At 48.0% G+C, this 12435-nt stretch overlaps 2 protein-coding genes across 2 annotated transcripts in view; both read right to left on the reverse strand.

The window, feature by feature from the left end:
• Nucleotides 1–11951, reverse strand: part of ABRACL (ABRA C-terminal like) — a 44914-nt gene extending 32963 nt beyond the window's left edge. The window contains exon 1 of the mRNA XM_019527526.1: nt 11876–11951. The gene's annotated coding sequence lies outside the window, so the exon portion shown is untranslated. The remainder of the gene's footprint in view (nt 1–11875) is intronic.
• On the reverse strand, nt 3917–5168 carry LOC109304266 (tropomyosin alpha-3 chain-like). Its single transcript, XM_019526751.1, has one exon. It carries the CDS (start codon nt 5166–5168, stop codon nt 4278–4280), a length of 891 nt encoding a protein of 296 aa, XP_019382296.1. The 3' UTR covers nt 3917–4277.
• Nucleotides 11952–12435: the final 484 nt, after the last annotated feature.

The raw sequence follows: 12435 nt of genomic DNA on the forward strand, positions 1-12435 counted from the left end.
CTGCCCCTTTTTTTCTCTGGAGCAGATGTAAAAGTGTCCCCCCACTGTGACTAATGTATTCCTGTGTATGGTGAGTTCATGGCCAACTGGAATCTGGCAGTTTGAGGACTCACCTTGGCTAACAAGAAAGATGCTCGGTTGTCAGTTCTGGATTCTTTGAGGTTCGGGATACTTCTAAATGCTATGTGCAGATATCAGTGCACTTGTCACAGCTGTAGGCCAGTACAACTGGTAATCCAGAACCATGGTTCAGTGGGGACAGCCATGGAAGAATCTAGGATTTTGAAAAGGGGAATGCATATGGCATGCCACATCATCACACATAAACACAACACACATTTTTTTAAATAGAAACTAGAAGCTTTACCAATATGCTAGCGGGGTAGCACTATATTTTTCAGTTTCAGATGAAAGCAAAACAAATCATTATTGTAACAGTGGGAATTGGACAAGCCAGGCTTGGATTAGATGACCTATGGAGGTTGCTTCCAGCCCTGCTTCTCTATGATTCTGTATGAATGTGCACTAAATTTGCTAGATTATATATAAAGGTTTTAAAAAACACAAAATTAGGCAAAAATAGTAGTTAAACTATATTGTCTCATTAGTCTTATAGTCACTACAGTTAAAGAAACATGCATCTCTTATTCAGAATAATGAAACAAAATCTAGCCTTTTTGAGCATATTGACAGTGCCTCCACTGTTATTCAGTCATTTCCACACCTGAGTTACAGTTTTTAGCTGAAACTTAAAACAGTCTGCAGGGCTGTACAATAGATGAGAGACTTACCAGGAGTGGCTAACAGACAGCCAAATTGCAGAAGAACAGTGTAATAGGGTGAAATCTCCAGGGGTGGCTGTAAGCCCTTGGAGATGAAAAAAAAAAAAACCCTTTTCCCCTGTTTGCTCTGAGGACAGTCACCCCTTGACTCACTTGCCATGCCTTGATGTCTTTTATGGTTATAAAAGGGAGGCTGCCAGGGCTTGCCAGACCTGGTCTCATTCTAATGACCACCTGGTGACTGTGGTCCTTGCCTTAAGGGCTAATTGCATGGCTTCGTTGCACCCCTACACCACTCCAAGCCTCACAGACGTCATCCTCATTGTTGTTCTTTCTTTTACTTTTACACAGCCCACCTCACCCAGCCCCACTCTGGGCCCTCAGACCCCTTAGTCTCTCAACTCAGCCCCTCCCTGGGCTGCCAGACTCCTTGGTCTCCATTCATCCCCTCTGGGCTGTCATACCCCTCCGTCTCCCATCCAACCCCTCTCTGGACCTGTCTCTCTTTCTCTCACTCTCTCTGACCCTCCTCGATTTCTGATGTCCCTATTACAGCCATCCTCATTCTGGGCTTATTTGTCTGACCGCTTCCTCTCCAGCAGTGGCTTCACCTGGACCATCAGTCTATCCTAGGCCCTGGCACTGCCCCGGGCCAGTTGAGAACTCTGGGCCCCTCTCTGGCTCCAGCAGTCTCTCACTGTGGCTGCCTCCACCCTTTGGAGGGCCATGGCCCACTTTATTAGGCCAGCAAGATTGTCTGGGTCACTCATTCTGCTGTCTTTCCTCCTGGAAACTTGTTTCAGCGGGCTCCATATCTTACTGCTGGTCTTATTTCAGGGCCTGGGTTTATACCTGCTCCAAGCCCAGCTGTCACGGGATGGGGTCCTCAAGGATGGCTGTAATCTCCTAAGGCCCCTCAACCATGCCAATTTAGCCCAATGGGCACCCTCAGTTCTCGCCTGCCACATCTTTGATGTGAAACATAAAAATAGGGAGGCTGCCTTTAAGTCCTCTTGGACATAGTTTGATGGACTCTCTGAACCCTGTGGGTTCCCAGACCCCTTGTAGGTCCCATTTCACGATGGGTGTTTTGGGGCACCCTAGCCTTATAGGCTATATGTGTAGCTCCAGCTGCCCCTTTACCATGCCCCAAGCCTCCCAGATGGTACTGGCATTGTCTTGCCTAGTCCTCATTATAATTCAGCCCCTAGTCCTCACTGGGGTCTCCCAAGCCCTGTCTCTGCAACCCTCGGCGCTGGGCTCCCTGCAGCCCTGTCTCTGCACCCGTCAGGGCTGGGCCCTGTGCCCCGTGAAGTGCCACACCCTCTCTGGTGCCAGGGTCCCCACACTGCCGTGGACCCCCAATGAGGCCTCCTCCTTCCCCAAATAGCCTCACCCAAACCACCGGTTTTATAAAACATCAAACAAAACATAAGCCCCTGGGCTATAACATAACACAAGCTACATAAGGTGTGCTTGGCCCCTTCACATTACCTGGAGCAGAACTTAGTCAGGCCTCTTGCCTTCACTCGCTCTAGGAGGGCTCCTTTTCCCTTGGCTGCCAGCAGAGAACTGCCTTCTAGTTCCCATCCTGGGGTTTATATGGGCCCAGGGCCCTGCCCCTTCCAGCCAGCTGACCTGGTACAGGTGCCAGCTAATTTCCTTATTAGCTGGTTGCCATGGCAACCTGCACCTGGGCTCCTGTCTGACTCTTTGGGCTCTCCCCAGGCAGTTTCTGCTCTTTTAGGAGCAGGCACCTAAGTGCCCTGTGACACACCTCCCCCCTTAAGACCCAAACTCACCAGGGTGGGTCTTCATTCTTTATCACCCCGTATTCTTCTTTTTAGGCTTCTCACACTCTTGCCCTTGCTACCCAACAACTGTGGAACATGAAGGTGGAGGTTTTCAGGCACCTCCTGCTCACCTTTTTCCCAAGGATGCACCGTGTGGGATTTGATGGGAGTTACCCCATCATGGGTAGTCCCCCCACATTAGCCAACCTTGGTAAGATGCAATTTCAGTTGGTCAGGCCTCTGGCTTTTCAGGGCCAATGGGGTCCTCCCACATTATGCTCTCTCGCTCTCTCTTTCACCCCAAGCTCTGCAGTGGGGCAACTAACACCTTTTCCTTTCTTCCAGGAGAATTCCTCTCTATCCGTTGGGGTGTCTACTCCCCCTCAACTTGGGCTCAGTTCCATCCCACTCCTTTGCGCCCTGTTCCTCCTCTTGGAGCCAGTCGTGGGGGTTCCTGCTTCCCTATGGCTCCTTGCAAATCCATGAGCCTTCCCCAGATCTCCCACTGCCTTCTTATGGCTTTTTGGGCATTGTCTTTAGCCCAAAACTCTATTTTTCCCTGGCCAGTGGGTCTGCCTCCAGCCTCCATGTACACGTTTATGTAGGCCACACCCCCGACCCTTGCTGCAACCAGCTTCCTTAGGGCCCACCACTTAACTTGCCCTGGGAGGTTGTTAACATACAACTGGGGTCTCTTTCCAGGCCTTTGTTCCCCCCCTTGTTTGAACATCTTTGGCTCAGTGGAACCCCCTGCTCCCTTGTTTGGGTATGCAGCCTGCATCTGGGATGGGGTTTGCCTCAGTGTGAGGTTTAGTGTCCCTCCTTCATTTTAAAACTTTAGGCCCAGCTCTATTTCCTGTAAGGCCTCCTTGGGTGGTCGCCTCCTCCCTTTCATCTCTAGTCCTTCAGCCTGCTTTCCCTTCAGTGGCTCAACTAATCTCCCTCTTCTGGAGCCTCTCTCTGGTCCACCTTGCACTAGGCTTTGAGCCCCTTGTAGTCTCTGTTTCCTCAGTTTTGGGTGTTTCACCCTCTGCAGGCTATCTTGGGGGATCAAGCCCCTGCTCTCGCTCCCTGCGCTTGACTGCACCCTTGTCCCCACAGTTACGATAACTGCTGTACATGTTACAGCTGTCTGGATTCGCTCTGGCTTGGTGGACACCCCCTAGTCATATCTACCCAGGAATTCCTCCAGTGTCTACCTTATTTGGTCTATCTCCACCGCATGGTTGCTCATCAACTGTTCCCATTTCTGGTTCAGGCACTGCATAAGTGCAGATAGGATCTCTTCCCTCATGATCATAGGGTCTACCCTCAAGGATTCCTTGGTCATAGTTCTCTTCTCTATCTGCACTAGGCCCGCCTTGTCTCTCAAACTCTCCGGGCCTAGGTATTCGGATGGCTTCACCTGTTCTGGAGGCCTATGCCCCTCTAGCTGCGTAGTCTCTAGCCATTTCTCCATCTCCAGCAAGGCCTCTTTCAATGCCTCAACCTCCTGCGATTGCCCTTGACATTCGGCTTTCACTACAGCTATGTATTTTGCTAGCTGTGCTCCCAGCACAACCAACCTCTTTTCCATTATATCCATAGCCCCTAGCATTTAAGGCTTCTGCTCTGCTTTGGTAAGCATTGTAACTCCTGTGGCATCTGGCATCTCAATCTTACAGGGACCCTGGGCTTTTGTAGCAATCTGATCCCTCGCCTCTCATAGCCTTTTATTCTCTGCTTCTAGTGCCTGTGCTTGCTGTTTTGCAGCTTGCACTTGAAGCTGTAGCTGCTCACCCTCTGTGCGCATCACCGCCTCTTTAGTTGAGCTGTCTTCTATGAGGGCTTTCAGGAGCTGTACCTGTTCCCCAAGTTGGTCCTTTTCTGTCTCCACCCTCTGCAACTGGGCCTGTAACCCATCGCTCTCCTTATTCAGGGCCTCTATCTCCTTCTCAAGGGAAAGCTTTTGATCCTGCAGTGCTTCGTAATTTGCCATATAGGTTCTCACCTTCTCCATCTCTTTCAAGATCACCTTTTCTGCTTCTTTTGCTTGGGTATGGCTTTCAAGTAGTTTGTCCTGCAGCTCTTGTGCCAGGTGTTCTGCACGTATGCACTTCTGTTGCCAGTCCTCCAACTCCTCCTGCAACCCCTCTATTTGGTCCTCCTGGCTGTGGACTTCTTTCTGTAGGACACCTATAAGGCTTCTTGACACTTCCAACTTTTGTAGCATCTCCTTCTGTTCCCCTGCCTGGGTTGCACAAGCTTCAGGAAAGCTTGATGTCCATGCTGCCATCTCCTTCTGCATCCTCTGCAGCTTCTCTTCCTGCTCCCGGCTCTTCTGGGCTTCATTCACAATAAGCTGTTCTAATGCGCGAATTCTCTCTGCTTCCGCCGCTATCAAGCACCTGACTTCTTTGGAGCCTCCTTCCTTTTTGCCTGCTTGTACCCACTGCTCTAAAGTGGCGACCCTTGTCTCAGCTTGTTCTCTCTGGGATTTGGCTACCTCTAACTCCCTCTCCAACCGTGCTGTTTTTTCCTGCAACTCATCTACCCACAATAGCCAGGTGAAATTCTCTTGTCTCAGGCCCTCTATGTTCTCTGCCTCTGCCATAGCTAAGCTGGTATTACTCCCTTACTGGTTGGGGCCCAAATGGTTCTCCCTGTATAGTCTCTGGCGGCGGTAATTTCCACCACCAGCTCAACCTTCAGAGCTGTGGCGCTGCTGCCCTACTATCGCTCTCTCAATTTCTATGCTAGCCCAAAGGTTCGTTTCCCTTCTCAGGGACATGGGTTCCCTCCCCAAGCATGGCTGGTTTCCCAGCCAATGCACCATTTTTCACGGGATGGGGTCCTCAAGGATGGCCATAATCTCCTAAGGCCCCTCGACCATGCCAATTTGGCCCAATGGGCACCCTCAGTTCCTGTCCGCCACATCTTTGATGGAAAACAGAAAAATAGGGAGGCTGGACATAGTTTGATGGACTCTCTGAACACTGTGGGTTCCCGGACCACTTGTAGGTCCTGTTTCACAATGGGTGTTTTGGGGCACCCTACCCTTACGGGCTATACGCGTGGCTCCAACTGTCCCTTTACCATGCCCCAAACCTCGCAAATGGTACTGGCGTTGCCTTGCCTAGGCCTCATTATAATTCAGCCCCTTGTCCTCACTGGGCTCTCTGCAGCTCTGTCTCTGCAACCCTTGGCACTGGGCTCTCTGCAGCCCTGTCTCTGCGCCCCGCGGCGCTGGGCCCTGTGCCCTGTGCCCCACAAAGTGCTGTGCCCTCTCTGGTGCCGGGGTCTGTGCCCCCAGATGCTGCACCCTCTCTGGCGCCAGGGTCCCCATGCTACCATGGGCCCCCAATGAGTCCTTCTCCTTCCCCAAATAGCCTCACCCAAACCACTGGTTTTATAAAACATCAAACAAAACATAAGCCCCTGGGCTATAACATAACACAAGCTACATAAGGTGTGCTTGGCCCCTTCACATTACCTGGAGCAGAACTTAGTCAGGCCTCTTGCCTTCACTTGCTCTAGGAGGGCTCCTTTTCCCTTGGCCGCCATCAGAGAACTGCCTCCTAGTTCCCATCCTGGGGTTTATATGGGCCCAGAGCCCTGCCCCTTCCGGCCAAATGACCAGGTGCAGGTGCCAGCTAATTTCCTCGTTAGCTGGTTGCCATGGCAACCTGCACCTGGGCTCCTGTCTGGCTCTTTGGGCTCTCCCCAGGCAGTTTCTGCTTTTTTAGGAGAAGGCACCTAAGTGCCCTGTGACACAAACAGTTCTCCTGAGTCAGATGACTCCCTCTATCACCTGCTGGCTGCCTGGATCAGCTGACTCCCAATTATGGATTAATACAACCATTGATCAGTGCATAAACAAATCATACAGAGGCCCTGCCAGAAGCATGAAGTAGGCCCTAAGGAATGTGAAGTTAGGCATGCCGCACCTGCAGGCACCTCTGCAGGCTGCCTGACCTCCTAATGTGGCAGGCACCCTAACTGCCCTGCCACAAATGAATAGTTTGAATAGTGAAACATCAAGACCATTAAAAAGGATAGATGTTTATTAACACCTGTGGAGTAGCAAAAGATTACAGGAACTAGGGAGATGATAGTGCTCCTGCATTAGTAGGAGTGTTGCCAGCAGATTGAGGAAAGTAATTATTCCCTTCTATTCTGCACTGGCGAGGCCACATCTGGAGTAATGTCCAGTCTTGGGCCCCCCACTACAGAAGGGATGCAGACAAGTTGAAGAGAGTCCAGCAGAGGGCAACAAAAATGGTGTGGGGACTCGGGGACATGATTTCTGAGGAGGGGCTGAAGAAACAGGGCTCATTTAGTTTGCTGAGGGAGGGATTTGATAGCAGCCTTTAACTACCTGAAGGGTGGAGCTAGACCTTTCTCAGAAGTGGCAGATGACAGAACAAGGAACAATGGTCTCAAGTTGCAGCAAGGGAAACCAGCACCACCATTGACAGGTGGAACTGTCCCACGTGTTTCCATTTCTGGCAAGTGTGTGAGGTCAGTTTGACCTGGTAAGTGCTGCAGCAAGAACAGGTTTACCAGATAAGCCTAATACCAGCAGAAGCACCTGGTGCAGCTGCATCTCAGTATGGAAAACTGTGAGGCAGTTCTACTCAGTAACATGACTGGAGGGGGAATCAGACACCAGTTTTGACTGTGGCAGAAACAGCTCTGTACCACAACGCTTGGCTGGAACAGTCCTGTACCACCTAGTCAGAGCCAGGTGCAAGGACACCCAGAGCAGATAAGACCACCTTCCCTTCCTGTCCCCATACCCCAGGTCCAGGGGATTTTTACTGAAGTTGCAAAACTCATTAATTATGACTCTGGTTGCAGCTGGTGGTGGAAACACCACCCCAATAGAGAGCCAGTGAGGCAAGCTAAGGCAACATAACAGTGGTTATCAGCTAGGATTCTGCTAAATTCAGAAAGGTTATGGAGGGGTGCCCTTAGCCAAAGAAGGTTGGTCTAGACCAGGGGTGGGCAAAGTCTGGGCCACAAGCCAGATCAGGCCCACAGCAGACTCTATTTCCCAGAAGCCCCTGCCAGTTTTCAGCCCCTGCAGAAACTGCAGCCAGTTTTCATGGAGACCCCAGGAGCAGTGGCACTGTGACAGCATAGGGCCAGGGTTTCCATGGAGACCAGCCCTAGCAGCGCTGGCAGGGCATGCAGATGAGCAGGAAACTGCTCTGGGGCTGGGATCCTGCGGTGGTGACAACATGGTCTGGAGTCAGGGCAGAGCTGCCATCTGCTGCCCTCATGCCCTGTGTGCTGTCACTGTGTTGCCACTGCTGGGGTCTCCATGAAAACTGACTGCAGCAATGTGGGCAGGAACTGCTAGGAAATGGAGTCCAGCTGCCCACCAGATCTGCCATTTTGCCTACCCTTGTTCTAGAACATCAATCCAGCCTGCAGGCCAAATGCAGCCCACAGCATCGTGACATCTGCCCTGCAGGGCTCCCCATCATCCCTATGTATCCAGATCAGGCTGGGCTGCTCTACCACCACTGACCATGTCCAGATTGGGGTCAGGCTGCTCCCCCCCCATCCCACCACCATGCATGTCCAGATCCATAGGCAACTGGTAGGGGGTGCATGGGGGTGCATGCCCTCCCCCCCCCCGATGGGGCTGGTACCAACACGCTGTCAGTAGGGCTGGTACCCCCAACAGAGTCAGCAACCTCTGCGGGTGCCCCCCAAGATTCAGGAGGCACCAGTCACTCATGTCCAGATCAGAGCTACTCCTTCCCCCACTGTGTGCATCTGGATCAGGGCTGCCCTGCCTTGCCCCACTCTACCTAGTCCCAGCCTGCCTCACCCTGTGTATCCAGAACACGACATCACTGCTTCCCCCATATACACGTGTCTAGGTCAGGGCCACTCCACCCAGCTCCCGCCCCGGGCAGATAGATTAAAATTAGGCTGCACAACTCCCTGCAGCCAGATTGATCCCACCAGCCAGATCTGGCTGCAGAGGGACTTGGCACTGCCCATCCAGCCCACAGGGTGAAAAGGTTGAGCACTACTGATATAGAGTAACCAGTCAGGTAATGTTAAAGCATGGGGTGCATTGATAACATCTACTGCTCATTGACTAGCCAATGATTCTTTATGTACATCAATTAGTGATCCTAAGTAGCAATGACTGTACACAGTGAATTTCTACTTTGTACATTTAGAGACCACATGTGGAAAAGGTGCAGGTACTTTCTCCCTCTACTTCCACCTTTGTGCTTCCAGCACAGCTGTAAATCCTGCAAGATGGTAAGCTCAATTAGACATATGTAGATTCTGTTTCTCACTTAAGGAACATGCAGGTTTCATTACTGGGAATTGAAATTCCTGTTTGTTTCCAAGCTAACAACTGAGTGACAGATTTTCCTCCAGCAGGGCAGATGTGAGGAAGCAGACCTACTCCACTTCCTTCATCATTTCTATATAAAGTTGAAAGGAAAATGGATCTGGACCTATTGTTCTTAGGGCTTCCTGGCTCCTTTTTAATAAGCTTCATTTGGAAAAGTAGGACTCTGCCATTCTATATAAGGACAACTACAGAACACATACATCTTACCAGGTTAATGTCCCAGAACTTCTTACTGAATAATGGGCACTAACAGAAGAAAGACAAAATCACAATGAACATATATATTTGATTGTAGATTGCTGAAATACTGTAGACATCTTGCCTACTCCTCCCAGGATACCAAAAGTTATTGCTTTTGTCTATACAAAGTCCTCTCAAATACCTGTAAATTAAATTTCCCTGGCCAGAACATCTCCCTTCTCAGTTTCTCATCTCTGAGACACCTATAAAAGCATCAACCCGTCCTGAAAAGACCTGCCATCACTGTGGTTTGAGAGGAAGAAAGAGGTTTATACAGCCTTATCTCTTTACCCAGCTTATCGTGTTATTATCTACAATATCCAGGCATGAATTAAAATGGTTTGGCTTGGGAGTTATAGGCTTCCTTAAAAATCTGTATGTCTCCATATAACTATAGTTGTTTCACCTATTGAGCATAGAACAGATGCAAGTTACATTTTGCTATATTTGTAACCAGTAATATAGTTTTGCACTATAATCATTTTTAACTGCTATATCTGTATGCAAGGCACATTGTCCTTAGCCTTTATGACTGAGAAAAGGCAAGAATGGTGCAAGGAGCCTCCATTTCTACTTTTATCTTACAGTCATGGACAAGAGACAGTTATTTCCTTTGATCTAGAGTATTGTAGCACTACTTGTTTTGTGTGGTCAGAAACATATATCCTCTTAAAAGACTATATAACCTCTACATCGTTCCATGAAATCAGCTAGGTAGAGTGAGGAGAGCAGGTTACCTTATAAAAAGGGGCAAAACAGAACATATGACAAAATCCTGTGTGGACTGTTGGCAAAGTCAGAATTCAGGCCCTTCACCACCATGAAACTTGATGTAAAAATGTAAAATACTAATTCCATTACATTGCTATTTTTTAGCAAACATTCCACTGGAAGGAACCACTGTGTTGGTCGTGTTTGAGCATGGTAAAATATTCAACCCCTTTCCTTCATCCCTTTTTCCTTGAAAACACAGAGTGAATCAAAGCGCTTGGCATCATTTCTACAGAAACATCCTTGAATTCAAAGAGTCTTGATTCTACATAGAATTAACACCCATTGTACTAATACAGTTCCACTGAACTTACACACAACCGGAACAGAATGGAGTATTTTAAAAAGTAAAGAAACAGAATTATCATGGAATATGCAATTGGTTATTAATTCAAGGTATTTCAATAATCACACTTTGCACCAAAACCCCCCCCCCCACACATTTTTACTTTACAAAGAAACAAGTGTCATCATTACTGCCTACTTGCTAACTCAAGCTTAATAGGAATTTCTAATAGTAATTGGAATTAGAAACTTGTTTTAGAAAGTTTTGCTTTAGAAATTACATTACAACTTATTCCCTGTTCTAGTTTTTTTAAGTAGCTTAGGACAGGGTGTCAAACTCATCTGGCCCCGTGGCACAGGGCCAGCCCACAGGCTGGATCAGGCTCATAGATCTCCCGTCTGTATGCCTGCATGCAGCATCTGCCTAGGCCTGGGTGATGCAGCCTGGCACCAAACCCCAGAGAACACTACAGGTGGCACAGTCCAGGACCTGGCCCCAGTGAGTGCTGCATGCCATATGCAGTGAATCTAGCACAGTGTGTGGGTCAACACAGCACCACCAGGGGCCAGATTATGGGACTGTGCAGGCCAGGTCCAGTCCGTAGGCTGTATGCCTGATACCCCTGGAAATTTCAGTTCTGGGTATTCAGGGTGCATCTTACTGTTGTACTAGAGAACAGACATGCCTTGAAGAAATATGCCAAAAATTGCTTCCAGTTACACCAATGTGAATCCAAAGGTATTCCACTGAGTGTAATGGAGTTACCGCAGTTTTTCAGTGATATAACTCAGAGTTTGTTCCTTATCTTTTACTGGTCAGATTCCTTGTCAGTTTTCTTCAGAAGATTTCTGGTAATTAAAACTAGATAATATGTTTCAAAATTAATTATAATTATTAATCAACTGGATAATCATAATAATCACTAAACAATCACTTATTAATCATAATTCATCAGTTGGAGAATACTGAATATTATGGACTGGATCCTCAACTGTAGTAAAAAACTGGAAACAGTGTTATGGAAATTTAATTTATAAGAAGGTTTGGCCTCAAAATGAATAAGAAACTTAGAAAGTATGGTCTAATATTTGTTAATTTTATTCTGACTAGTGTTTCATGTTGGAATCCCTTTTCATAGAATTTGTGTTACTTGGTTAACGTAAATCTCAGCAGCTGAAGTTTGTCCTCTCTGACGTCAAAGGAAACTTTAAAACTTTAGGTGTCATATCATGAAGTCTGTACTTTTTTATCAGGCAAAACAATTGATTTAAATATACCCCGCTGTTGCCTCCCTGTGACACTATAATGAGATTTATACCAGGCTAGGAGACTCAGACACAGTTGTCCTAAACAGGGGTGGGCAAAATGCAGCCTGCGGGCCGAATGCAGCCCGTCAGGTCTTTCTATCCAGCTCGCGGGGCCCCTAAAAAATTTAGAAAATCAATATTTATCTGCCCCTGGATGCTTGTCATACTGCCCTCAATGGCTTGCCAAAACTAAGTAAGCGGCCCTCTGCCTGAAATAATTGCCCACCCCTGTCCTAAACTAAAGGCAAGTTTATAATTCCAATTCAAATTGAAGTAGCTGTAGTAGTTCAAACATTTTAGGTTTGTAACTAGTCAAAGCAGATGCTCACCACCCTGAAATGTTGCAAATGCAACTTCACTTCTTGATCAGGCCGTGAAGTCTTGTCTGGGGCTCCTGGCTCCCACGTCTGAGTCAAGACAGGATCTTGGATCAATGACAGGAACACTTCAGGCTTTCTTCAGGAGCATTGCAAAGGGTACACTCTCTCACTTCTGTTTATATACCATATAGTTTGCATTTCTTAATACATAAAATTAACTTAAGCCTTTCTCCTATTGCATATTAATAATCTTGCTATTGTTTGCCAAATATGGTTACATTTAACTAAAATTTTCTATTCTGTGATAATCTTTTCATTCTTAGGTGGGCGTAGGTTTCGCTCTGACCGTTCCTCTTGTTCCTCTTTTGCTCTGACTGTTCCTCTTGTTCAATTTAGTTAGCCAACTTCCTGATTCGTTGTAAGTTGGGGACACTAGTTTTCCATCTGCTCCTTTCACTGGGTACAGGTCTTGACCACAATTCAAGCTAAGCATGCATTTTGAGCTGAGCACAGCAGTCATACTCAACCCTGAAGGCCTCTGGGTCCCAACAACATGTAAAAATAAAGAT

This window comes from Gavialis gangeticus, unplaced genomic scaffold (genome assembly GCF_001723915.1).
Source record: "Gavialis gangeticus isolate Ggan-Ray unplaced genomic scaffold, GavGan_comp1, whole genome shotgun sequence".
Taxonomy (NCBI): domain Eukaryota; kingdom Metazoa; phylum Chordata; order Crocodylia; family Gavialidae; genus Gavialis; species Gavialis gangeticus.

Coding starts and splice junctions, on each gene's coding strand:
- LOC109304266 (XM_019526751.1), bottom strand. CDS start 5,168: ATGGCAGAGGCAGAGAACATAGAGGGCCTGAGACAAGAGAATTTCACC.